This window comes from Silurus aristotelis, assembly GCF_946808225.1.
Source record: "Silurus aristotelis genome assembly, chromosome: 22".
Lineage (NCBI taxonomy): Eukaryota > Metazoa > Chordata > Actinopteri > Siluriformes > Siluridae > Silurus > Silurus aristotelis.
The window spans coordinates 3,545,448-3,573,374 of NC_139595.1; the positions used below are offsets into that span (position 1 = coordinate 3,545,448).

Genomic DNA, 27,927 nt, shown 5'->3' on the forward strand with positions numbered 1-27,927 from the left:
TATTTGAGGACTGGAGTAAAACAAAGGGGCAGCGTGAGAGAAGTCTGAGAGATATTCTCCCACAGAAACGCTTTAAGACTATTTCCAGAGGCTTTGTACTCTATAAGTGAAGCGACTTGTGACTTCTGTTGATTTTTGTTAATCTCTCTCAGTAGTAAGATTTACTCTCCGAATAAATGTGCTATAAATAGGCACGTTAGTGGAATCGCAGTGGGTGAGAGACAGGGCATGCATTAGAGAAAGCGTTAATTGACCCAAATTGAAAAGTTATTGTGTGAAGAAGGTAAATATTACTACAGTACATTACTAAATTAATATTACTAAAGTACATTTGAAGGCAAAAACGTTTATACTTGTACTCAAGTGAAAGTTTAACCGTACAGCATCCATCCTGATCTTTTGTTCGGGCTGAAAAAAGCTGAAAAAAGCCACTAAATTTAAATGCTGTAAAAATTAATCCAGGATTTTTTATTTTTAATTGGCAATTGAATTAGTGACGTCACATAAATGGGAAAAAAACACACACAATAATTGAAATTTGATATAAAATGTAATTGTAAACTGGACTTTTAATTTTTTTTACCATTTATCACAGGCTTGGATGTGTCACAGACTGGAGAAAAACTGGCTTTTATACATGGTTAGGGGTTTTTGCAGCATCAGCATGAATTATTTCCATCCTGATCTTTTGTTCGGGCTGAAAAAAGCCACTAATTTTAAGTGCTGTAAAAATATGTCAGATCAATATTTTTTTCCACTTTTTTCACTTAAATCTGTTAAATCAACCTCAGTTCTGATCGAAACTACAAAAAAAAATTTTCATCCAGGATTTCTTTTTTTTGAGCTCGTACCTCAATTTTAACAAAGCGTAACAAAGCAAAAAAATCGACCGAGTGACCGCTCGTACCTCGGAAAACTCGTACATTAATGCACTCGTAGGTCAAGGTACCACTGTAGTTGTGAAAGGAAGGAGGAAGACAGTGAACAATGACTTTCTCGGTCGGCTACTGTTTAGATACAAGCCGTTGTAGCGGTTTCCAAAACTCATGCTTTTTTATTTTTCTTTTCAACAGCGTTATGGGTTAGTCAAAGAAACTTAGAAATGAGCATCAGAAAATAAAAAGGACATAATCCTGGGTCTCCACACACGCAGTAATACCGGAAGAGCATGTTGTGTCGGTGTAACACCGGTCTTTTCCCAAAATACCCCTATGCTCCTAATAGAAGCGCAACATATTTCACCCGTTACACCGTGTGTAACGTGTCTTTTGTTAAAGCCTGTGTAAAGTACATTAGTGTAGACAGGTGCAGCTTATAGACAGGTGTGGCTGACTTATGTTAAAAATAAAAATATTTGTCAAATTCAGTGGGTGCAGTTTATATACGGGTGCGCTTTATAGTCTAGAAATTACGGTACTTTCTACGAGTCCTCGTTTGTAAAAGATGTTATTTCCATAAGACGTTATTGTTTGAATTTAAATTCTTGGAAAGGGTTCGAACACAATTATTAATAAACAAGTAACAAGACACTGGTGTTTGTGTTGGTGTTTAGAAATGGCGCACGCAGGGTTTCTGGAACAGGACCAGTATAACTGCGCGATCTGTCAGGAGGAGCTGAAGGACCCGGTGACGCTTCCTTGTGGCCAAAACTTCTGCAAAGCCTGCATTAACAGCTATTGGGACCTGAGCGTTTATGTCTGCCCTCAGTGCAGGCAGAGCTTCACTACGAGGCTCGACCTGAGCACGAACACGGTGCTGGTCGACGCGATCCGTGCAGCTTCTGCGCCGAGAGCCGAGGTAAATTTATTGTACAGGATTCTCATTCCACCTGTGCAGAAAGTAAACAATTCGTGGAGAGCAGTGAAATGAGGCAGCTGTGGATTTCAATTCTACACCCTGTATTGTCTTTTCACTGCTCAATCCCAGAGAGCAAATTTTTTCTGGGCCAGAAAGGGCTGAGTTCAGGCTGTTCTTTTGGCTCACATACCACCACGGCTTACAGTCCTTAATTGGCTCTAAAGCTGCATGCCTGAAGTAATCCAGACTTTAGCCAAAAGCAGACCATGACTCAGCCACAACCCATTCACACCTCCAGAAATCAGCCTGTAGGCAAGAAATTATTGTATCGTCCTTTCTAGCAACAATAATGATTTGAATGTAATTTTTTTTTTAAAAATACATAGTTTTATTTAGTGCCACAGGATGAATCATGGCATTGTGTGTGATGTGTTTTGTTCAGTGTATAGCAAATTGAAGGCCGGTCTGTCCGGTATACACAGCACTCTTGGTCAGGCTCTCAACACAGCGTCCACATCACAGGTGAGGGAAGAAACTGCACAGACACTCACAATAATTACATGATGCGTGTCTGAGATCCTGAGATGGGTGTTAGTAGTATGTACTGAATTCTACAGCAGGAGTGTTATTAGAAAAGATGTAGAAAATGGAATTAATGGTAAAACTTGTTTTTTTCCCTGACACACTTTGGGACGTCTGCTTCTTCTCAGAGATCTCATTTCTCTCGAATGTTATCCGATCAAAGATTTTTTTAGGTCTTATTTTTTTTTTTTTCTGATGTTAGGCTGGTCCAGCTCCCAAACCCTTTGTGGATGAGGACGACGACGAGGAGGCATAGCGGATTGAGGGTGCAGGAGTACGCTACGTAGCACCAAAAAATTAGTTTTAAATAATACTTGATCCCCCAAATGAGAGGGTGAATGGTGGCTCCAGCGGTTAAGGCGCTGGGTTGCCGATCGGGGGTTCAAGCCCCGGTATCACCAAGCTGCCACTCTTGGGCCCTTGAGCAAGGCCCTTAACCCTCTATGCTCCGGGAGTCCCTTACGAGGGAAATATCAAGGTCCGTGACGTCGGAGTGACGTGGGGCCGCCTTCCCGTGGGCTCACCACCTGCAGGAGGGACCGTAAGGGACAGTGCTGTGAGGATTGGGCAGCAGTTGAAGGCGGGGGCCTGCTTAGACTACTGCCCCCGCGACCCGAATTACGGATAAGCGGGAGAAAATGGATGAAAGCCCAAATGTATATAAATGAAAATGCACATTATATATAACAATTTGTATTTGTATCTTAATAATTAGGATTAAAGTTCTTGCGGTGATGTCATGTTTTTGAATTTGTGTTTAAATGCTTAAAGTTTAAGGATAAAGGTTTCTCACACACACCTGGAAGGAACCCAGGCCAAGCTTAATGTAGAGTCGTGCTGTTTCTCCCGTGTTCTCTGGCAGGAAGGTGAACACAGTGTAGTGCATTGCAAACAGTGGGATCAAGAACAATATGGACTTAGCCAACCTCCTGTAAAAAAAATCCCTCACTTGTGTTTAGCTCATGTGTATAATTAACTTTAGCAGTGAGTGCCGATTAGCATTTATCAATATAACTCAAAAATCTACTCAAAAAGTTCTGTTAGATTGTCTTATGCAGTTCTTTTAGCTAGCTTTAGCAGCCATTATTGTTAGCATGTACTGACTTCATAAATTCACACAAAGTCCTGTCAGATTAGCCCTTATAGTTCCATAACTAGCAGTATAAGTGAAAATTGATACTAGAAAGTGCTGGCAAATCAGCCTCTGTGACGACTCAGCTAGCGTTAGCAGTGAAGACTATCAATGTTTCTCAATGTATAATGACTTTAAAATCCCCTCAGAACAGCCTGTTAGGTTAGCTGATGTCTTCAATTAGTTAGCTTTTAGCTTAACAAGTTAGAGTTCAATAAATTTTAAATATATAGTTTTCTAAAATCCTTTCAGAAATGTTGCCACTAGCTCTTGTTAGTGAATTTTCAAGTGCTGGTAAAGACAGTTTTATGAAACTTGTTTCAAAAGTGCTCTTTTGGGACATTCTGTCTGGTTAGCTGTTGTTATGTAGGTGATTAGCACTGACAGCAAACACAAAATGTTTTTTTGTTGTTGTTTTTACTTCTAACCATAATGGATTCTCTCCAGAAAATTTTGTCGCGTTCACTCTGAGCTTTTAAGCTATTCTGCTGGCAATACATATTAGGAAGGACAAGGACAAGATGTTTATAAACATGCTAGAAATACGCCATAAAAATACTTTTAGAAATCGTGTCAGGTTCACTCGTGTTAGCAGGCTGGCTGAAAAGTACATGAGCGTATGGATGTCAGCAATTTCCTACTTCCTACTCACTGACAGGCTATCAGTGATCTGCGATCTAAAGACAGACCCAATTATGCGACTCAGATGAAATGGCCGGTGTCATTGCCTCCAACACCGGCTGACTTGAGCTTCTCAACCAGGATCCGGATCACATTTAGGGAGATGATAATGTTGGCCTAACAAGCACAAAGTCTATATAAACCTCGGTGTCAGAGCATTAATGAAAGATCAGTTATTGGCAATAATTCACTGATATAAAGTACGTTACTTATTACGTCCTTACTCACAAACAGCGATGCTGTTATCGGACCTTTGATTATTCACCACACGCCTATGTTATGTGTGTCATCCCAGCAACTGTAAAAACCAGAAGGATTTTTTTTACAATCACAAGCCTTGTTCAAGAGCCCAGTAGTGGCAGCCTGGTGGTGCTGGGATTTAAACTTACTTCAGATCAAAAGTCCACCATTATGCTACCACTATCCTAGAATGAATTAAAGCAATTAGACATGTGCTACGTGTGGTAAATGATTGGTCAAGGTTTAAGTACCCACTGTTGTCATAGAAAATTACGTGTCAACACCCAAACAACAAGGACAACCCATGGCACACCTGGTAATACAAGAGCATACTCGACTGTAGCTCTAATAATAAAGTTAGCTTTGAGCAGGTCAGATTAAACAGTATGTCTTTAACCAGGAACAGTAAGAGATATATCCAGAACTCATCGTATTCATGCACTGACCCCATCCAGTCAGAATGTACCACCAGAAGTACTTCCTCTGCAAGACGAAGGTGAGAACGAGCAGAGTCTGCAGGTACATGCCCTCCATCAGCAACCAGAAGTAATTCGCCAGGATGCTGAACTGGAAGAAAGCTACAGCGGATTTACACGTTACCTAAAAAAGAGGAAAAAATACAAGAACAAATCGAAATGCAGTAGCACTAAAAAAAACAACCCACCTGGCACAATCACAAGACTTGTTTTGAAATATTTATAATTGCAGAAATTTAATTTATAAATGTGGTGAATACATTTTTAAAAAAATATTTTTAAATTCAGAACAAAAGCCTGTTCCTGCACTCATGTTCATTTGACACAGATGTTGATTCACAGTTGGATTTGTGATAGCTCTAAATTAAATAATAATAAAATATTGTCTTTATAAGTAAAAAAAATTGTAACTTGGAAATGTCTGTAGAGTAAAATAAACATTTTAGTGCTAAGAGATCATTTGACAACATTATTGGCAGACTTAATTTTTGCATATCTAATGCATTAAAATGCATCTTTGAAAAAGAATTTTAGTGCAGAAAATAATTTTAACATCTAGCTAGCTGGCTTCCCAGAAGAATGAGTAAAACTGTATATGGATGTTCACCAAACACATATAGTCGTGATGTAAGAGGTGGTATCAAAAAGCTTCAAATCTAATAGTGTAACTGATGCTATTCCTACCACGTCTGTGATTTCATCATGGACAGCAGGTTAGTACAAAGAGCACACGTGAAATTCTGCGTGAAAACTGGGCAAATCTGCCACAGAAATAAACGGCGATGCTGCAACGAGTAGTTTGGGGGGTTTTAAGTGACGCACGCTTCAAGAGCTAAAGATCACTTTAAGACGTCGAGAGATCAAGAAGACCTTTAAGCTCAACCCTTAAAAAATCTCAAAACCGTTTGGCAACTTGTGCGTGATATTCATCAGAGAACATCCCACCAACCCACATGATCTCACTTCTGCCTCCAACTTACTCGCCAAATCCCAAGATGAAGATCCGGTGCAAAGGTCACCTTTTGACACCAGTAAGGAGGTTTAGCATGAATCGCAGTAGGTGCTTGACATACTTCTATACTTCCAGGACACATTCAAAAAGTATTCTAAGAATTCCAAAACACTGGAGGCAGGAGCACTGTATTGCTGTGCAGGGGCACTATTTTGAATGTGATAGTGTGTAAATGTACAGTAGATATATAAATGAGTTTTTTGTAAACAGAGCTAATCTCGAAAAATGTTGATACCACCTCATATATGTAGGTATAATGTATGTGCTTTAATCCCTTTCCCTTACTGTAGACATAAAGCAGTGATCCAGAGACTCGTCCGAGAAAAGAACAGCATCTTTGATGAAGACCGCACTGGCCCGGAGAATGAAGGAAGAAAAAAGTTTGATGTGTATGTAGTTCCTGGTGCAGTGGAACTTCCTGTGATCAGAAAATCGCACATTTTTTAGGGCATAATTTTAACAACCCGATGAAAATTTTATGAAGAGGAACATCTTCTTCTTCTTCTTCTTCTTCTTTCGGCTGCTCCCATTAGGGGTCGCCACAGCGGATCATCCGTCTCCATACCACCCTGTCCTCTACATCTGCCTCTTTCACACCAACTACCTGCATGTCTTCCCTCACCACATCCATGAACCTCCTCCTTGGCCTTCCTCTTTTCCTCCTACCTGGTGGCTCCATCTTCAGCATTTTTCTACCAATATAATTCATGTCCCTTCTCTGCACATGTCCAAACCATCTCAATCTCGCCTCCCTCACCTTGTCACCAAAACATCCTACATGTGCTGTCCCTCTAATAAACTCATTTCTAATCTTGTCCATCCTCGTCACTCCCAACGAAAACCTTAACATCTTCAGCTCTGCTACCTCCAGCTCCACCTCCTGTCTTTTACTTAATGCCACTGTCTCTAATCCATACAACATCGCAGGTCTCACCACAGTCCTATAAACTTTCCCTTTCATTCTTGCAGATACCCTACTATCACAAATCACTCCTGTCACTCTTCTCCACCCACTCCACCCTGCCTGCACTCTTTTCTTTACTTCTCTAACACACTCTCCATTACTTTGCACTGTTGACCCCAGGTACCTGAACTCCTCCACCTTCTCCACCTCTTTTCCCTGCAACCGCATCACTCCACTGCCCTCCCTCTCATTCACACACATGTACTCTGTCTTACTCCTACTGACTTTCATTCCCCTTCTTTCAAGCGCATATCTTCACCTCTCCAGGCTCTTCTCAACCTGCTCTCTACTCTCACCACAAATCACAATATCATCTGCAAACATCATAGTCCAGGGAGACTCCTGTCTGACCTCGTCCGTCAACCTGTCCATCACCACTGCAAACAGGAAAGGGCTCAGGGCCGATCCATGATGCAGTCCAACCTTCACCCTGAACCAGTCTGTCGTACCTACTGCACACTTCACTGCCGTCACACTGTCCTCATACATGTCCTGCACCACCCTCACATACTTCTCTGACACACCTGACTTCCTCATACAATACCACAACTCCTCTCTCGGCACCCTGTCGTACGCTTTCTCTAAATCCACAAATACACAATGCAGCTCCTTCTGTCCTTCTCTATACTTCTCCATCAACATCCTCAAAGCAAATAAGGCATCTGTGGTGCTCTTCCTCGGCATGAAACCATACTGTTGCTCACAGATGGTCACCTCTTCTCTCAGCCTGGCTTCCACTACTCTTTCCCATAACTTCATGGTGTGACTGATCAACTTAATTCCCCTGTAGTTACTGCAGGTCTGCACATCTCCCTTATGCTTAAAGATCGGTACCAGCACACTCCTTCTCCATTCCTCAGGCATCCTCTCCCCTTCCAGAATCCTGTTAAACAATCTGGTAAAAAACTCCACTGCCATCTCTCCTAAACATCTCCACGCTTCTACCGGTATGTCATCTGGTCCAACCGACTTTCCATTCTTCATCCTCTTAATCGCTGCTCTCACTTCCTCCTTACTTATCCTATCTACATCCTGCTTCACCAACTCCACATCCTCCAACCTTCTCTCTCTCTGATTTTCCTCATTCATCAGCTGCTCAAAATACTTCCTCCATCTTCTCAAAACACTCTCCTCATTAGTCAACACATTTCCCTCTCCATCCTTTATTGCTCTAACTTGCAGTACATCCTTCCCAGCTCGGTCCCTCTGCCTGGCCAATCGGTATAAATCCTTTTCTCCTTCCTTAGTGTCCAACCTCTTATACAGCTCCTCATATGCCTTTTCCTTGGCTTTCGCCACATCCCTTTTTACCTGCTGCCGCATCTCCTTGTACTCCTGCCTACTTTTCTCATCACTCTGTCGATCCCACTTCTGTTTTGCCAACCTCTTTCCCCAAATGCTCTCCTGCACTTCCTCAATTTACCACCACGTCTCCTTGTCTTGCTTTCTATTTCCAGATGTCACACCAAGTACTTTTCTAGCTGCCTCCCTCATCACTCCTGCAGTAGTTGCCCAATCATCCGGCACCTCTTCACCACCACCAACCCCCTGTCTGACCTCTTCCCTGAACCTCACACTACACTCTTCCTCCTTCAATTTCCACCATCTTATTCTTCTTTCAATCCTTACTTTCCTCCTCTTCTTCTTCGCCTCCAAAACCATCCTACAGACCACCATCCGATGCTGTCTAGCTACACTGTCCCCCGCCAACACCTTACAGTCTCCAATCTCCTTCAGGTTGCATCTCCTACACAGAACATAATCCACCTGTGTGCACCTTCCTCCACTCTTATACGTCACCCTATGATCCTCCTTCTTCTTAAAATACGTGTTCACCACTGCCATTTCCATCCTTTTAGCAAAATTTACCACCATCTGCCCTTCCACATTCCTCTCCTTAAAACCATACCTACCCATCACCTCCTCATCACCTCTGTTCCCTTCACCTACATGCCCATTAAAGTCTGCCCCAATCACCAATCGTTCTTTCCTAGGTACACCATCTACCACTTCATCTAATTCACTCCAGAATCTTTCCTTCTCCTCCATCTCACAGCCAACATCATCCCTTCAACCTCCACCTTCACGATCATCACCCTATCAGAAACTCTCTTCACCTCCAATACACTCTTACTGTACTCTTCCTTCAGAATCACCCCTACACCATTTCTCTTTCCATCCACACCATGATAAAACAGTTTAAACCCACCTCCAATGTTCCTGGCCTTACTCCCTTTCCACTTGGTCTCCTGAACACACAGCATATCTACCTTTCTCCTCTCCATCATATCAGCTACCTCTCTCCCTTTACCCGTCATAGTACCAACATTTAAAGTACCAACCCGAACCTCTACTCTCCTACACTGCTCCTTTTCCTGCCGTCTCTGTAGACGTCTTCCTCCTCTCCTTCTCCTCCTTCGGCCAACAGTAGCCCAATTTCCACCGGTACCCTGTCGGCTAACGATACCTGTGGCGGTCGTTGTTAACCCGGGCCTCGACCGATCCGGTATGAAATTCTCATTTGTGATCCGCATATTTGATTTGGCACATGTTTTACGCTGGATGCCCTTCCTAACGCAACCCTCCCCATTTACTTGGGACCGGCACTAAGAGTCTCAAGGAGAAATTTGCCTGAAGAAAGTAAAGACCACGATAGCTGTTATGAGAGATATCAGGGATGTGGCATATCCTGCTGTGTACACCTGCTTAAATGTTGAGAAGTAGGTTGTCTGAAAAAAAAGAAAAGAAATTGAGGTCAGAGATTTAGGCCACGCTGATGTATCCTCTACTTATTTAGTTGCACTGACATAGGTAAGGACACTTCTCTGCTCTTAAACTCATGTACCTTAGATTCGGGATCTGCGTTATTTCCGAAGTCACAGGCTTTCTCGTAAGGTGGATATAGTTCACTCCAGCCTGCTTCTGTGCAGTTCCTGTAGATGTAACCTGAAAAGTTCAACATATTAGACACACTTTGCAACCTTTCTGGCTGTGTCATTTGACAGGGGAATTAGCTTTGTTTTTAGAATTCCCTTACAGCATAATGCCATTACTAGATGTTTTGGACAGCACTAAATAATGACATAGCCTCAAACCTCAAACTGAGAAGTTACCACAGGTGCCTCATGCTGAAGGGTACTTTTTTGTCTCCTTGCCCTGTTTAGCCTTATAGAGTTTTGTTGCGTCATCATAATCGTGAATTGTGGAAAGCACTAACAGAGGTTCATAGGGGCAGGTATTATGCTGCCCCATGGTCGCCGTAACAAGCATTAAATATTGATGTGCATTAAGTGTTAGCTCAATTTAGTACAGTTTTAGAATTTAGTATAGATTCTTAGTATATAAATAGTAGATTATATCCAAATAATTTGACCAAATATATTCTTTTTTGTGCAAAAAAATAATTATTATTTTCTTATGCAAACATTGAAAAAATAAGACAAATCTCTCTCTTTTTACAATGCTAAAAAATGTTTGGTGGGGGGCTAGATTGAGGATTTAAAATGTTTTTAATGTCGTTTTGTTGAATAATGTTTGAACAGTTGAAAAAGAAAAAAGTTTAAATCCACTCAAAAATAAGATGTTGTACTATATACTGAAACTGCCTATTATGGGACTGATAAAATAAAAGTCATAAGTTACAGCTATGATTACAAGCTTTTTAATTTGCATAATTTAAATAATATAAGACTATGTATTATGATCTTTTACCTTCATATTAGAGCTTAGCAGTGGTGGATGAGGAACACCATTCCTGTATTTGAGTAAAGGTGTATATCCTTTGCTTAAATATTGCTAAAGTACAAATAAAATAACTTTTTTTTACATTTCTACTCAAGCAATGGACAGAAGTACTCTCTTATGAATGGACTTAAGTATCGAAGTTAAAAGCACAGATCTGGAAAAAAATACAATTTAATATTTGGTGGCATTGTTGAGAATCATCCATTCTCCTGTGCAAAAAAACTCCAGCAGCAATAAATATGGGGAACTGCAGGTGCTTTTCCCAGAAGCAATAAGTAGCAATTAAATGTATTATATCAGAAGACTCCAGAGGTTCCCTGGTGGTCTAGTGGTTAGGATGCGGCGCTCTCACCGCTGCGGCCCGGGTTCGATCCCCGGTCAGGGAACCAACCAGCCACTTTCAGTGCTGGTCCCAAGCCCGGATAAATTGGGGAGGGTTGCGTTAGGAAGGGCATCCAGCTTAAAAATCAAACGTGCGGAGGATCCGCTGTGGCGACCCCTAACGGGAGAAGCCGAAAGAAAGAAAGAAATATCAGAAGACTCCAGATATTTGCTTGAGGAGACATTCAGACAATAACTATCAGGATGGGGCCAGGCTCAAAAACATTTGCTTCATCTGAAACTCTGGGCAACAATCACCTCAGCCTAAATTATAGCAATTTGAAGACAATCAATGTCAAGGTCAGACCCCAAGCTTTTCCAGACACAAAGATCATTTGAGCTATGTGAGCTATTTTAGCCCCAAACTCTTACAGTAATAATACTGCTACTGTCTAAGCCTTATGAGCTTTTGCATGTTAATCGGTTCACCCACAGGACCCAGTGAAACCTTCAGGTATCAAAGGTAAGGGATAGTGTGTGTTTACACAGGAATAAAGGCATCTGCGACCCACTTTACCAGTCCTCCAAGGTACCAAGGGGCTACACTGAAGGCATGCCAAACTAAAGTAGGTTTTGGTGTCGTTGCAGAAGAGGACGCTCAAAATAACCATGTTTTTGCCGTGAAAAAAAAGTTCAATCCAAAGAAATACCATAATGGGTTCCTCTCAGCGGTTTGCTTTGATTACGTCACCTTGATGCAGAACACAGCACTGCAATTCTTTGTTTGCTGACCTTGCTTTCTAGAAAAGTGGTGGAAAACATCCAAACAGGACACGTTAACCACCTGGCCGATGTCGGCTCGGTGCCAGCAGCAGATCTCGTCACATTCCGTCTTGCAGCCTAAAACACGTGGGAACAATTAGCGGCAGTCAAACGAAGATGACTAACAATTAGGGTACGCAGAAATAATTGCAGTAATAATCTCAATACAAGTTATTTGGCCAAATAGAAGACGTTTAATTAAGTAGAGGTGGAATAAGTAATATAAAGAGTAAATGTCTCCTGTTATAATATGATTTATGATAATGAGAGAAATCACAAATGCAGATTTAAAATTCAGACTGCGAGTGCACATATTGAACAACTTTTGATTCGTCGGCATTTCGATTTCAGATGGGTCCTGCGTCACTGGCGCCTGTCTGCATCTTTCTTTCTTGTGAGATTAAATCAGTTAGTCTGTGCAGGAGTGAATCAGGAGATGTAAATAAAAATTTAGTAAAGTACAATACTTCAAACAAAACACACTCAAGTAAAAGTCAAATTACAGATTTTAAACACGTTTAAAAGTAGAAGTACACACAAAAGAAATACTCAGTTAAATTGACAGGAGTAAATGTAATTCATTACTTTCCACCTTTGCGTTTAAGTTACTGTAACCTGGAAGCTAAGATGGGCCCCATAACAATCACTATTTCTTGGTAATAAGGACAATACTGTAGATTGGGGATTGTATGGAATTAGGCTAAAAATAAGCTAAAATCCCTGACCACAATTTCACTGCTAGCCAGTTGGATAAGTTCAAACTGAACTGCAGTTATTCAATGCAGTCTTTATCCACACAAAATCCACACCAGCTTTCACTTTAAACTCAATGTTCACCAAGATTGGGGTTCCATCCAAAACAACTGGGGAAGACCACTCAGATCCAACATCAAAGCTATGTTAGATTATTTGCTAGAAAAATGATCTTCAGAGACCAAAAAAGACCAGAAACATTCAAAAGTTTACTTTATTTTACAGTCACTCCGAATATCAATATTTCACAATAATTGGATTCAAGTGACTTTCAACCATGACAGTTTTAAGCTTGGGTCTTACCAGGAGTGGGGCTCGAACCCACCAGGATATTAATTCATTGGATCTTAAGTCCAACACATTAACCACTCGGCCATCCTGGTTGACAGAAGTACAGATGGACAGATGGATAGATAACTGCAGATTCACCATGACCCTGCCCCTGATCAATGAATTCCCATGGTGTATCAGGTTACGGCATTTTATTTGGAGTACACGATTTTCTTGTAAAGGGATTCAAACCCACAACAATTATCAGTGCACTGCACTCTTGTTTTTATCACAAATAATCAAATAATACATTCAGATTTTGATGAGGCGTTGAAAGCAGGGTATGGGTCATGGTGAATCTGCAGTTATTCCTGGGAACAATGGGCACTTGTATGGAATTGAAAGACTGGGAAGCATCACTTGAATATACAGTATTATAGTTGAGTTATGTAGAACATCATAAATCTATCTATCCATCTGTCCAGCTGCTTATGTGTCTACCAGGATGGCCCAGTGATTAAGGTTGTGGACTTAAGATCCAATGGATGAATATCCTTGTGGGTTCGAGCCCCACTCCTGGTAGAACCCAAGCTGTAAATATTAATAATATTAATATTTTTAATAGCCAAATAACCATTTCGCTAACATAGCTTTGATGTTTGACCTGAGTGGTCTTCCCCAGTTGAATTGTTTTGGATGGAACCCGAATCTTGGTGAACATTGGGTGATTGTTATGGGGCCCATCCTAGCTTGCAGGTTACAGTAACTTAAACGCAAAGGTGGAAAGTAATAAATTACATTTACTCCTGTCAATTTATCTTAGAGAGACGTGAGCGTTTTCAGATGTTTCGGAGTGGATGAGCAAATTTTGGGAAATTATTCAAAACTAAAGTGGGAAAGCGAAGTGTTAGATGAAGACCCCTTTTTCAAATTTATCCGGATTAGTGTAGACATATCCTGAGAGTTACAATTTAGTTTGGTCACTAAGGCCAGATAATATTTACGGCACAATACGACACAAAGTAACAATCCTTACTGATTTACAATGTTGTAATAGCGGATATGGTTCAAGTGTCTTTAAACTATGATAACCTGAAGTCAGGGTTCGATCAGGAGTCAGTGGGTTTGAAACTCTTTACAAGAAAATCATGCACTTCAAATGAAATGCCGTAACCAGATACACTGTGGGAATTTATTGATCAGGGGCAGGGTCATGGTAAATCTGCAGTTATTCCTGGGAACAATGGGCACTTGTATGGAATTGAAACACTGGGAAGCAGCACTTGAATCTACAGTATTATAGTTGTTATATAGATCATCATAAATCTATCTATCCATCTGTCCATCTGTTCATGCGTCAACCAGGATGGCCGCGTGGTTAAGGCGTTGGACTTAAGATCCAATGGATGAAAATCCTTGTGGGTTTGAGCCCCACTCCTGGTAGGACTCAAGCCTGTGATAATTTAAAGTCACTCTCCCCCTGTTATTTTGGGAAATGATTAAAAACTAAAGTGTGAAAGCAAAGTGTTTTAGATGAAAACACAGTTTTCAAATTTATCCGGATTAGTGTAGCCTAAAAGTTACTATTCGTTTTGGTCACAAGGGATAGATCACTTTTATGACACAAAGTAACACTCCTTAACAATATACAATGTTGTAATAGTGAATTTGGTTCAAGTGTCTTTTAACTGTGATAACCTGAAGTCAGGGCTCGATCAGGAGTTCAGCTTGAACCTAATGAACATCTGTCCAGTGGATTTATCTATTAGCTATTAGGTCCAACACATTAACTACTCACACTCTCTTGGTTCACACTAGGTTGAGAGATGGATGATGAATTTCCAATATAACTGCTTGCTGCAAAATGTCTTCTACATAAGTTATTCACACTGAGAGCAATCAAACCTCACCACGATATATAATTCCTCAGTTTCATCAGCGTATTGCTCAGATTGCAGTTCAAAGTTCCAAAACCTGACATACCATGCCTTTTACTGTTCTTTGCTTTCCTGCTGTTTGATTTTTTTCTGGTTTTTAATTCTCTTTTTTTGCCCATGTGGTTTGCACCTCACATGGACAAAGTACCCAAACCATGTAGTAGAGATAAACTCGGAAAAAAAATGTAAAATGTAAAATATGACTCCAGTAAACGTAAAAGTGCTTCCTTTAAACTTTCACTTGAGTACAAGTATAAACGTTTTTGCCTTCAAATGTACTTTAGTAATAGTAATTTAGTAATGTACTGTAGTAATATTTACCTTCTTCACACAATAACTTTTCAATTTGGGTCAATTAACGCTTTCGCTAACGCATGCCCCGTCTCTCACCCACTGCGATTCCACTAACGTTAGTTAGCACGTTTATAGCACATTTATTCGGAGAGTAAATCTTACTACTGAGAGAGATTAACAAAAATCAACAGGAGTCGCAAGTCGCTTCACTTATAGAGTACAAAGCCTCTGGAAATAGTCTTAAAGCGTTTCTGTGGGAGAATTTCTCTGGGAGACTTCTCTCACGCTGCCCCTTTGTTTTACTCCAGTCCTCAAATAAGCTTTTTTCATTCAAGGATCAAAAAGAAGCAGCTCCAAATCATCAAGACATGCAAATCATCCTGATCTCACTATCCTATTCCAAGGCCATAGACATGAAATCTTCTGGACCCAGATGTAATTTTTTTTTTTTTTTATGTTTTATGTCACTATGGAAATCTGACAAAAAATAACTTGAAACGAGTCAAATTTATCTCGATGTGCATCTTGAGCAGCGTTCCGCCATGTTTAATTAGCACGACAAGGTTATTAGGAGCTCAGCATGGCTAAATATATCTATTTCTGAAGTGCACTGAGGTTAAGGTCTTATTGGATGGCGTTTATTTCAAAAGCACATCCAGAGCAATATTTAGTGGTGATTCATCTCAGTTTCAGAAAGAAGTGGTTAAGACTTTAGACTTCACATTTCAATACCATAATATACAACAGATGGGGCCTTCAGGAAAAGCCCCTAACCCTTTAACTGCTCAGTTGTACAAATTAGATAAAAGTCACCCTGGATGTAGGTTATCTGCCAAAAGCCACAGATTCAGGGAAACTGTAGTGGTAGGGAAGTGGTATCTCAGTAGTTAAGATGATGGACTTCTGATTGGAAGATTGAGTTCAAAGAAGCTGCTTCTGGGTTTTTGAGCACAAGCCCTAACTGTCAAGTTCTCAGTTGTATAAAATGTGATAACTGCACAAGGTGGTATAAACAAATATAGACTGGCAAGTGCTTTTGCCGAATGTTCTCCCTCAGACACCTTGAAACCTGGTCAAGTCACCCCTCCTGGTTCACTGCTAAACTGTGATTATTCTAGGAGTCATTCTGCACAACAGAAATATATATATATATATATATATATATATATATATATATATATATATATATATATATATATATATATTCCCTCGTTGTTTTTCCCGCCACAAAAAGTTACCGGAACATACCACTTTCTCTGTAGGGGGAACAATGTGTTTATAAACGTTCGTGTTTTGCTAAAATGTCTCGCTCTCTCGACTCATTATCCGATAGAGAAAAGAAAAAACATCTTAACAATACATTCACTGTTTTAAATCAATGCATGCCATCCAATATGCGACTAAAAGAATTTGGCAAATTTGTCGGCCTCCCCTCTTTCGTGGATAAGTTCAGCAGGCCGTACGAAGCGCGCCATTTTCCGAGCAAACTGTGGTGTGAGAGACGCTCAGTCAGGCCTCTGTTTTAGACGGAAACTTTAGAAGTAAGTGAAATAAACTGTCTGTATGGCGACAAGGTGAAGGCGGTGTGTTAAAAAAAGAAAAAATGTCGGTTATAACTTGTTTCTAGAGATGTTTAAAATGTTTTAAAGTTGGTTTTGTCGCCACGTGGCTGGAACTGAAATGGCTTGAAGCTGTCAGGAAGTCTATCTATAGCCGGAGACACTGAGCTGAGCAGAGCACATACCCGCTAACCTGATACTTACTTCTAATTACAACTAATACAAATATATATAAACACTTATTTACATATATTTATCTAAACATTACAATATAAACACTTATTTACAGTTGTGGCAACATGTGACCGTGCAAAAACTCATAACTCGCACTATACTCTATATATATACTCATTTTATATATTTATATATATTACATTACTGACTGAATAATTATTCAACAATCAAGCTAAATTTGTAATTTTATTATTATTATTATTATCATTAAGGATGTGGTGCATAACTTAAGGAACTCAAACAAACATTGCCCTTAAAGTTTATAAAAATAAATGTTACTACTTTTTGGATATCTATTCAATATCCAAGCCTATTATTATTATTATTATTGTTATTGTTAAGGATTATTCTGTAGGCATCAGATTTATGTTCACCTTCGAGAAAATTCTTTGGAAAATCTGTCATTTATTTATTTATGTTGCACCACGACGCCTCCGAGTTCTCGATTATAATTGGTTGGAGGTTAAAGATCAACCCAATCAATCTTAATGTATATAGCAGCTAACATCTACCAGGCTGAACCTATGTGCTGAACAAAGTGAAGAGGCCATGTGCTAAATATTAATCAAATCTGAATGAACATAAAAGTTGTAAAATATACAATATCATAAAAGAAGTAAATTGTAAAATCTTATAACAGTAAGATGTTTAAAAGTTTATATTAATGCACCTTTTTTCATACGCATGAAATCATAGACCGGTCGTAGACTGATTCAACAAACTGTATAATGAAATATATAATTTTACACTTTTTTCCTCCTCTGAGCACGCCAGAAGGTGAGGGTCTGAATGCTTTGCATCTCCATAACCACAGCTGATGCATAGCCGACGATACATTAGATACATATGAAGCATCTACTATTGCGATGAGATCCGCTTTTGTTACGATGCAGTGAGATCCGATTTCGATTTAATTCAACGCAATGCATTTCAATATGGTGCAGATGTTTCGCTTTTATTTCTTTGATTCAGACAGACAGCAAATCATCAATTTCCTTAGGTGCCTTCTGACTTCTGACGCATGGCCCCTTTCACAAACACGCCTTTGTAGCAAAAAAGATTGAATACCGCTGCATTTTTGCTTTTGAAATGGAGGTCTGGTAGATCGGCTTCTTTTATTTTATTAATATTTTTAATTTGGATTTTTTTATTTTTATTATTTGTGTTTTCCATCAAACTCATCACCAGCGCCCCCCTCAGTACTTAGGCTGAATAGCTTTGTTTTATCCGATACAAGTTTCGAATATCGTTGATCTACAACAGGGGTGCCCAAACTTTTTGGCTCAGGGGCCATATTGACGTAAAAAAAAAAAATGGTCATACGGGCCAGCATGAATTTATTTATTTTTTTGCTTTGTTTTACTATGCTTTCTGCTGCTATTTAGATCTGATAACTGCCTGACCTGGATAAATGTTTCGTCGCAGGCTAACGAAAAAAATTCAAACGCCACTCTTTTTGCCTCCAACTGTCTCCTAATATCAGATGAAACTTCTTCAATCCTCCGTGACACAGTGCTACGAGCCAGGCAAACATTGTCAAACTGTTGCTTTTTCTCAGGACAAATTTTCTCTACCATTTGCCTCACACAGTCTTTAATAAATTCACCCTCAGTAAAAGGTTTGCAGTGCTTGGCAATCAGCGTTGCCACCTCATAGCCTGCCTTTGTGGTATTTTCATTTGTCAAACCAGTTTCGAGTTGCTTTAATTTTTCACCGCGTTCGTTCATCAGGTCATCCACCACTGAACAGAACACAACACAACACACACAATGCCATGATTCATCCTGTGGCACTAAAGAACATAAAAAAAAAATAATTACATTCAATCCAATATTGTTGCTGGCAAGGACAATACAATAATTTTTCGCCTTCTGTAATTGTTTCACCGCAGGTATGATGTATTTTGAGTGCAGTTTTAGCTTCAGATATTTTTTGTCTTACTATATCTGAGGCCAAAATAGTAAGTGTAGCAAACCCCCAGCCAGACAATGGTGAAGCGTACTGATGTTTCAAAAAGCCTTTATTTTGTGTTCAGCCATCAGCCTTTTCTTGGGAAACACAAAATCTACCTTTCTTTTGTTAAACCTTTTCTTCATGAAACATTTTTTCTTAGTGAAACACCATAAGACCTACAGAACAGATAAATACCAAATAGTAAAATCAGCTCTTACAAACTTCTTGTTGTGGTGGTGTTTTATGGCGGTTTGGCAGACCAACGAAAAGGTGCATTACCGCCACCTACTGATCTGGAGTGTGGAGCGAACACTGAAATGGTGCAATAATAAAATAAAAAAATAAATGTAAAAAAAAAAAAAAAAAAATCGATCCATCATTCCTGTATTTTTTAAGTATTTAAATAACAATTCTTGAGCTCTCGATTGCCCGAATTTGCTTCCCAGCAGTACCATTAGAGAGATATTGTCCATTCCTATCCATCCTAATTCCTGAATTTACTGAAATCTATCCCTTTCATATGCAGGACATTTATCTAATATGTGCCTCACTGTTTCCAGTTCCCCACACTTCTCACATACACCCGATTCATGCTTTCCGTTTCTAAAGAGACTATGGTTTAATGCAGTATGTCCGAGTCTTAATCTTGTGATGACGACATCCTTCCTTCTATTTCCCAATCTTTTCCTCTCACTACTAACTTTCTCTTGTATCTGGAAGAGATGTCTTCCTTTAGTCCCGTGTGACGAGTTTAAACAGCTTATGACTCCAAACTGTGACAAGTTGTTGTTGTACAAACTTGTTGTTGTTTTATGGCGGTTTGGCAGACCAACGAAAAGGTGCATTACCGCCACCTACTGATCTGGAGTGTGGAGCGAACACAAAAAAAAAAAAAAAAAAAAAAAATTCCACACAAATTCTATCTTACGCTCCTGTATTTTTAGGTATTTAAATAACAATTCTTTAACTCTCAATTGCCCGTACTTGCTTCCCAGCAGTACCTTTAGAGAGACCACTGAGGGTCTCCACCCTGGCTGAGGGTGTGTTGTTTGCATCTTTAATTTCTCATTAATCATTTCCCCTGAAAGACCTTCGATCTCTAGATACTTTTCCGCTGCTTTGATTATAATTTAGATTCTTTCTGTCCGCTTACAGTTTGTGCCGAACAGTTCACTACTTCAGCCATAAAAGTAACAAATGCAACTTTGTCCTTGATCCCAACTTTGATCCAGTTTAAAGGTTGACGTTTTGACACCATTTTCGAAAAGAAGACTTCCAGGACACATTCCAGAAGTGGCAGGAGCGTTGGGAGCACTGTATTGCTGTGCAAGGGGACGTACTCTCTAAACTTTAATACCACGTGTTCCATGTAAACCATTTGCTGCTTCAGATAACTTCACATGAACAGCCTTGAGGTTGCTGTGGAGCTTTATAGTCGAACCATGAAGATAAATTTGGACTGTAACTAATAAAGTCTTCTACAATCGCTTAGGGTTGCAGTTGCCATGAACAGTAACCAATTGATCAAGTATGAATAGACTTTCATTGTCACCCAAATGGGAACAGCTCCCTCTAGAGTCTGGTTCCTCTCAATGTTTCTTCTCGTACCGTCTCAGGCAGTTCGCCACTGGTTCACTCAATAAAGATTAATGTATAGGAACAGATTTATGATGAAAAATTGATATTTGGAATCTATTGCATTCTGTAATGCTGAATGGGGACAATGTCCATTGTTATACAATTAAATGTGAATTAAAAAGAAATCAACACTCAGTCTGTAAGGCTTCGTAACTGTTTATTTGGTAACTGCGATAGAAAAGCAGCAGGCAGCCGTTTGAAATGATGTGATGATTGTCAAACATGAGCTCAGATCTTGTTTAAGGCGGCAACATAAACGCTCTGGACCTGCACGCAAAATGGGAAAACATTAATGAATGACATTCCTGGTGCTACGTAGCGTAACGTGTTAGCGCATTGGTATAAACACGGCACCCAGGTAGTCTTCAAATTTGGTGATTTCCTCCTCGAGTATGTCTACTCCGACTTTGTCGTCCTCGACCACGCAGTTGTCCGTCGGCGCGCCCGCCAAGCCGGTTTATCCCTTTGTATGAAACTCCTATCCCAATTCCACTGCTGCCCCTCCACTCCGCCTCCCAGTAATGGCGTGTGGAGATGGCCTCCCTGGCCAGCACCTGAGCTCAGCTGCTGAACCTCTCCTGAGGGTAGTGCTGGGAATCGTAGCAGGTGCTGACAATCCGGTTTCCCTCTAAAAGACAGAGGAAGGAGTTGGCAGTGTTTGGGTCCAGTGTCACCTCACAGCACACTGTAGATAAAGAAATAATGACAATATCGCTGTTTAATGATGAGTATTTAGAAGATTTGCTCTGGCGATGTCATGAGGTAAGACATTTTTCTCTAAACATTACATACACTGGACTTTTTTTAAGACCCTCTCCGACTTCTGAGAAATTCTGACCAGCTGTTATCTTGGTTTCTATAGAATTGCTCTTGGACAATTTGCACCTAGCAGCCAATTCTTTTACATTGATGACATTTGGCAGACATTCTTAACCAGAGCGACTTGCAATTATCTAAAACAATAAAGCACTTGATGGTTAAAGGCCTTGCACAAGGGCCCAACATTGGTAGTGCTAGTGATGGGATTTAACCTCACAACCTTGCAGTCAGAAGTCCAATCTTAAGCTACCCCTTACCCTTTCTCTTGCCCTAAAACTTTTGTTTCTGTACGCTGTTGTTGACCTTTGCGAAGGCAATGATATTGCGATGGGTTGGATTTGTGATGCCTGGGGATCAATCTCAGATGCCACTATTGCAAACAACTGACGTAGATTAAGTGGTATTAGAAGGTGAATTGGTAAAGAAATATCCATTTTGATACCCAATTATATTATACTCTTTCATATATATTTTGGTTATGGTTTCCTTTTTAGTAGTTCCTCCTATATAGTGTTATGATGAAAGGGTGGAAATGGAATGTGATAAACAAATGAATTACAATATCATATTAATTTGTGAAGACGATACTGGTTGTTTTTTTTCTTTTCTTTTCTCCTAAGAAGCAAAATTGGGGAGTTTGCATACATTCAAACATGGACAATAAGAAGGATTGGAAGGCTCTGAACGAGGATGCTGTGATTCAACACATCAGCGACATCATACTGAGAGTCAACGCTGCTGAAGAGTTGCGGATGAATACCTTCTTCACATATACATTTTTTCATTATTGGACTGTATTTGTTATATTGTATTTGGTGACATTGATAGAGAATGTTTGTACACTAGTGATAATCATAGTAAGTTATAATAGTTTTAAATTTTCTTCTGTTGCATGACAAATAAACATGTATTATTTTTGTTGTACTTGTTTGAGGAATGATGGTTTTTGCTACTGAGTAAATATATTGGGACCTCAGATGTTTTCTTTCTTTTTCCTCAGCGTTTAGGGACAGGGGGAATAGGCGGGGAAAGGTCCATTGGAAGGTCCGATGGGTTGACCAGCCTGAATTTGGACATTGTTTTGATTTTATTTTCTGGGGTTTCATATGTATTTGCTTAAGTCATATCCTTAAACACAGTACTAAAGTTTTGATTGGGCTGGAGTACTACATGTGGCCACCTAGGGCAGAGGGGCCGTGAGAGAAGTTTTCCTGTCTTGATTGTTTGAGGGATGTTAAAGGAGAAATAGTTTCCTGACAGGTTTTTCACTCTCACACTCCATAAATTCATTGTATTGTTAAGGTTATGTGACAGGAGGAATTGTTATTTCTGTAAACGATGATAAACGTATGTTTTATTCTTTTGTTTGTCGAGGCTAAATAACCCTCGAAGGGGGTAAATGTGCTATCTGAAGTTCAATTTCATTCCTGTAAGGTTGGACTGTTGGCCAGATGTTACAATTTAAGGTAATGTAAGAGAAGGCCAAGTGTTTATGTTAGTGTCTGGACCAAGAGGATGTAGAGGATGTATGTGCTGCTTTTGGAATCTGTACAAGTTGACTTATGGGCCAAGGTTTATAGTTGCATGTCCATAGGAGAGGAGTTCCATATGCTTCGCATTCCTTGGAAAATGAACTCTGTTACATCTGGAATACATTAAGTTGTAGACAATACAACCCCCCTATATAAGATGAGCTTAGAATGGAGAACAGGAGAGCGATTTCCATTGGCATTGAATCGCTCTTCAAGCAATCCTGGGTGCTTGTCTTTAGATGCTGAACTTCTTTGTAATAAACCTTTTTTATATACAAGAAAGACGGTGTCTGATTTTTTCAGGGTTTTTTTTCTTCATCATCTTCACATCATCACCATCAAATACAACAACAATATCTTAGCAGACAGGAGCTAGTGATTGCAGTAATTTTGACATGACAAGACTGTGGCATGACCACAGCTTGATGAAACGCACGATGGGAATTAGAAATCCTGGAATAAGAAAATAAAAAAAGCAGCCAGAGAAAAACAATAGTGGCAACATGTTTCGTGTTTAAAGGTTTCACTGTGATGTTTCGTGATAAATTGAATTTATTGAATAGAGGAAATGTATTAATGAAAAATGGCTTAAAAGAAAATACAGATTTGCACTGAGACACCGAACCTGGTGAGGCGATTAGCGTGACAACTTCAAATCACCTCAGAATTTTTTTTCGAAATGAGTCATGTGAACAATACAGCAAAAAGAGATACTTGTATGAGTTATGGAGGGAAAAGGAGTGTTTGTATGACGTTTCTATTATCAAGGCATTCATGAACAAAATGAACGCTACAGATCGTTTTTGTTTGCACAGTGTTGTGTATACACAGTGTATGTATATTATGTACTGTATATAAGAGCTTTAGCTGAGATTTCTATAAACATCAGCAGAACTGAACCCAGCAGGAATACCACAGCAAGCGTACAGCAACTTTATGTTAAGGGTTGTTCCGTTTTGACAGAAAAAGTCCAACATGCCTTTACGTTTCTGTTTGACTATTTGTATAAAAAATATATATAAATATAAAAGAGTCGAAATTAAAACCTTTAACGAAACATATTTTTACATCCTTTTTTCACTCAAAATATAAACTCCACTGAAAAAATATTTTTAATCATTAAACATTTGTTTTACTGGAATCAAGCACCAAAATCAACCATGGTGCACACATCCGGCAATTAAACATGTCCGTGTGGAAACACCATACACCATAATTACTTTAAAACATTAATAATAACAATTTGTGGTTAAATTAGCTCATGACAATCATCCGATTATTTGTTATTAAATATTTTATTCAATTGACAGCACAAAAGCGACCGTTTTACTATATTGTCTTAAAGGACAATAATATAGAAAATATACTCGGATATATTTTATATATATATATATATATATATATATATATATATATATATATATATATATATATATATATATATATATATATTCCCTCGTTGTTTTTCCTGTCACAAAGTTTGCACCATACAAAGTTACCGGAACATACCACTTTCTCTGTAGGGGTGAACAGTATGTTTCTAAACTTTCGTGTTTTGCAAAAATGTCTCTCTCTCTCTCTCGACTCATTATCCGATAGAGAAAAGAAAAAACATCTTAACAATACATTCACTGTTTTAAATCAATGCATGCCATCCAATATGCGACTAAAAGAATTTGGCAAATTTGTCGGCCTCCCCTCTTTCGTGGATAAGTTCAGCAGGCCGTACGAAGCGAGCTCTTTTCCAAACTGTGGTGTGAGAGACGCTCAGTCAGGCCTCTGTCGTAGACGGAAATTTTAGAAGTAAGTGAAATAAACTGTCTGTATGGCGACGAGGTGAAGGCGGTGTGTTAAAAAAAAGAAAAAATGTCGGTTATAACTTGTTTCTAGAGATGTTTAAAATGTTTTAAAGTTGGTTTTGTCGCCACGTGGCTGGAACTGAAATGGCTTGAAGCTGTCAGGAAGTCTATCTATAGCCGGAGACACTGAGCTGAGCAGAGCACATACCCGCTAACCTGATACTTACTTCTAATTACAACTAATACAAATATATATAAACACTTATTTACATATATTTATCTAAACATTACAATATAAACACTTATTTACAGTTGTGGCAACATGTGACCGTGCAAAAACTCATAACTCGCACTATACTCTATATATATATACTCATTTTATATTGAGTGTTTGTGTGTATATATATATATATATATATATATATATATATATATATATATATATATATATATATATATATATATATAATCATAATAATAACTAGCACAGTTTATTGCAATACGTTACAAACATTACTGACTGAGGATAATTATTCAACAATCAAGCCAAATTTGTAATTTTATCATTATTATTATTATTATTATTATTATTATTATTATTATTATTAAGGATGTGGTGCATAACTTAAGGAACTCAAATAAACATTGCCCCAATATAAAGTAATGTCAACTTCATTCACATGGATTTGCATGCAAACTTAAAGTTTATAAAAATACTTTTTACTACTTTTTGGATATCTATTCAATAACCAAGCCTATTATTATTATTATTATTATTATTATTGTTATTGTTAAGGATTATTCTGTAGGCACTTTGATTTATGTTCACCTTCGAGAAAATTCTTTGGAAACCCCTTTTTTTTTTTTTTTTTAAATCTTGCACCTCCGAGTTCTGGATTCTAATTGGTTGGAGGTTAAAGATCAATCAATCTTTATGCCTATAGCACCTAAAATCTACCAGGTAGAACAAAGTGAAGAGGCCATGTGCAAAATAGTAATACAAATTTAATTAACATAAAAGTAGTAAAATATACAGTATCATAAAAAAAGTAAGTAAATTGTAGAAAGATGTTTAAAAGTTTATATTAATGCACCTTTTTTCATACACATGAAATCATAGACCACAGACATTCAACAAACTGTATAATTCAATATATATATGTGTGTGTGTGTGTGTGTGTGTGTGTGTGTGTGTGTGTGTGTGTGTGTATGTATGTATGTCTGTATGTCATCTTTCTGAAGGAGTCTCCACTGTTTTATGGTGGAAAAAGTGGATTTGTTTTGTGATTATTCTCTTAATAAGAATCACTGCACACTTGCTTCAGTGATGTTTCACATTACATTTGTTAAATTGTTATTGAAAAGAAAGAATTTTTTTTTTTTTTTTAACATATTGATGTTATTGAAACGGGTGAAAAAAACAGTGCAGGTTTTTGAGAATCAACTTTGAGTAATTTGTGTGTCACTTTTGATTCTATCGAAATATCTCAAATTTTCATTTACAATGGGGGGTGGGGGGGGTGTAACTTTCATTCGTTCATTTCATTGTCATGAAATCGCGGTGCCTAAACATTTGCACTTCCTGTGTACACCTGTTTCTCCTCTTTTAACGGTTGCAATGCTCGTTATTAAAGAGACTCAGAAAAAGCTGGGCTTCACTTTTTTCCTCCTCTGAGCACGCCAGAAGGTGAGTGTCTGAATGCTTGTGGTCTCGTGTGCATGTGCACTCCGATATGACCTACAAACAAGGAAGCGTCAGAGTCATACAGACCATAATAGATCTAGACGAGAGCGTTAGTGTGCATTTGTGAACTGCTACTCGAATGTATGCAAGAGTGTTTTCAATTTTACTTTGATTCGATATAAAGCTTTGGTTTTATTTGTCGGTTGTTTTTGATTTGGCGTGAGGGCACTTGTGATGTTTCTTCAGCAGCAGCATGGTTGGCGGTTATGTATAACTTGTATAGAGCTCGAGCTTTGTACACTTGTGTTTAAAAAACAAACAAAAAAAAACCTTTTGTCCATTCAGTATGCATGATGAATATTGTTGCATTTTGTGTTGAATTGGTTTTGCAGGAGTTCTCGTAGTTAAAGATGGAAGAATCTGGATAATAGGGATTTGCATCTCCATAACCACAGCTGGTGCATAGCTGACGATACACTAGATACATATGAAGTATCTACTATTGCGATGAGATTCACTTTTGTTACGATGCAGTGAGATCCGATTTCGATATAATTCAACGCAATGCATTTCAATATGGTGCAGATGTTTCGCTTTTATTTCTTTGATTCAGACAGACCGCAAATCATCAATTTCCTTAGGTGCCTTCTGACTTCTAACGCATGGCCACTTTCACAAACACGCCTTTGTATCAAAAAAAATTTGAATAAATCCATACGTTGTGTTTACAGGAAGTTACAGCTCTACCTCTGCCATGTTAATCTGTACTCTGTGACTCTCGGGACACGCCTCGGTCTCCGTAGCGTCGTGGTTCAGAGAACACGCCTGAGAAACAGTTTAGCGAGGAGAAATCAATCCACCGATAGAATATTGGACGAAAGTTTTAGACTCTGGACTCTTGTTTTTAGAATCCCATTCCAGCTTTATTCCTCATTTGCTGCTATTATAAGCTCCATTCTTCAGGGAAGACTTTCCACTAGCTTTTTGGTGTGTAAATGTTTGGTAATTCATGTAAATGTAAATTCAGCAACAGCTGATTAAATTGGACTGATTCTGGTCGAGGTGGTCTGTCTGCGCATTTAGCGTTCCCATTTATCCCAAAAGTGCACTGTGGGGAACAGGTGCCGGAACAGGTTTTGGCCTCTTGAATATCCCAATTAAAGGACAAATCTAAACCTACTGCTTACAGGCACTTTATACCTTCACTTGCTTCTTAACGTGGCAACATTTTGGGGAGGAAAAACATATGGGTGTGATGATCAGCCTTTTTTGGTCCTATAGAATACAAGTGGTTATTACAGGGGTGGACAAATTCGTTTCTCCAGCCCACAGGACAAACAGATTTTGTGTCATGGGTGTTAAATTTGTATAGTTTTTTCATTTTCATGTTAAACTGTAGTCATTGCTGGATGGACAATTGTCTTAAATGGCGCACACGTGGTTTTATGACGCATGCTTCCTTAACCTACTGCATGCTCTCTGGCTGAATAATGCTACTGATAATGGTCCAGTCTTTGATAAATGATCTAGTAATACAGACCGACGGTGCAAACCTTTTCAGAATCAGGAATATTCAGGTCCAGTTCGACTTCAAATGCATCTTTAACCTGTGATTCATCCATAAATACCTCATCTAATGTTGTAAATGTTGGCCTTCAACTTACTTTTCCATCACGTGAGCAGG

General features: G+C 38.9%; 2 protein-coding genes, 1 long non-coding RNA gene and 1 pseudogene across 8 annotated transcripts in view; 3 read left to right on the plus strand and 1 right to left on the minus strand.

Moving 5' to 3' along the window:
• Positions 1 to 27,927, plus strand: part of eef1da (eukaryotic translation elongation factor 1 delta a (guanine nucleotide exchange protein)) — a 78,800-nt gene that overhangs the window by 42,569 nt on the left and 8,304 nt on the right. The window contains exon 2 of one of the 5 annotated variants that reach the window (XM_083525315.1): positions 23,281 to 24,005. The gene's annotated coding sequence lies outside the window, so the exon portion shown is untranslated. Of the gene's footprint in view, positions 1 to 23,280; positions 24,006 to 26,206; positions 26,247 to 27,927 lie in introns of those variants that run through there. The other 4 variants (XM_083525317.1, XM_083525314.1, XM_083525316.1 and 1 more) reach the window with 4 other exon arrangements.
• Positions 1 to 27,927, plus strand: part of LOC310717408 — a 216,760-nt gene that overhangs the window by 13,904 nt on the left and 174,929 nt on the right. The window lies entirely within an intron of this gene.
• Positions 1,033 to 3,119, plus strand: LOC310717401 (E3 ubiquitin-protein ligase TRIM65-like). Its single transcript, XM_083525351.1, has 3 exons — positions 1,033 to 1,797; positions 2,582 to 2,662; positions 2,767 to 3,119. Exons 1-2 carry the CDS (start codon positions 1,555 to 1,557, stop codon positions 2,633 to 2,635), a joined length of 297 nt encoding a protein of 98 aa, XP_083381477.1. The 5' UTR covers positions 1,033 to 1,554; the 3' UTR covers positions 2,636 to 2,662; positions 2,767 to 3,119.
• Positions 3,152 to 27,865, minus strand: LOC310717070 (pituitary adenylate cyclase-activating polypeptide type I receptor-like; annotated as a pseudogene). Its single transcript has 11 exons — positions 27,784 to 27,865; positions 27,012 to 27,068; positions 11,742 to 11,849; positions 9,730 to 9,830; positions 9,516 to 9,613; positions 6,206 to 6,338; positions 4,879 to 5,032; positions 4,684 to 4,745; positions 4,421 to 4,490; positions 4,218 to 4,309; positions 3,152 to 3,308 (listed from the first exon to the last, which is right to left on the minus strand). The product of its transcript is annotated as a pituitary adenylate cyclase-activating polypeptide type I receptor-like (transcript).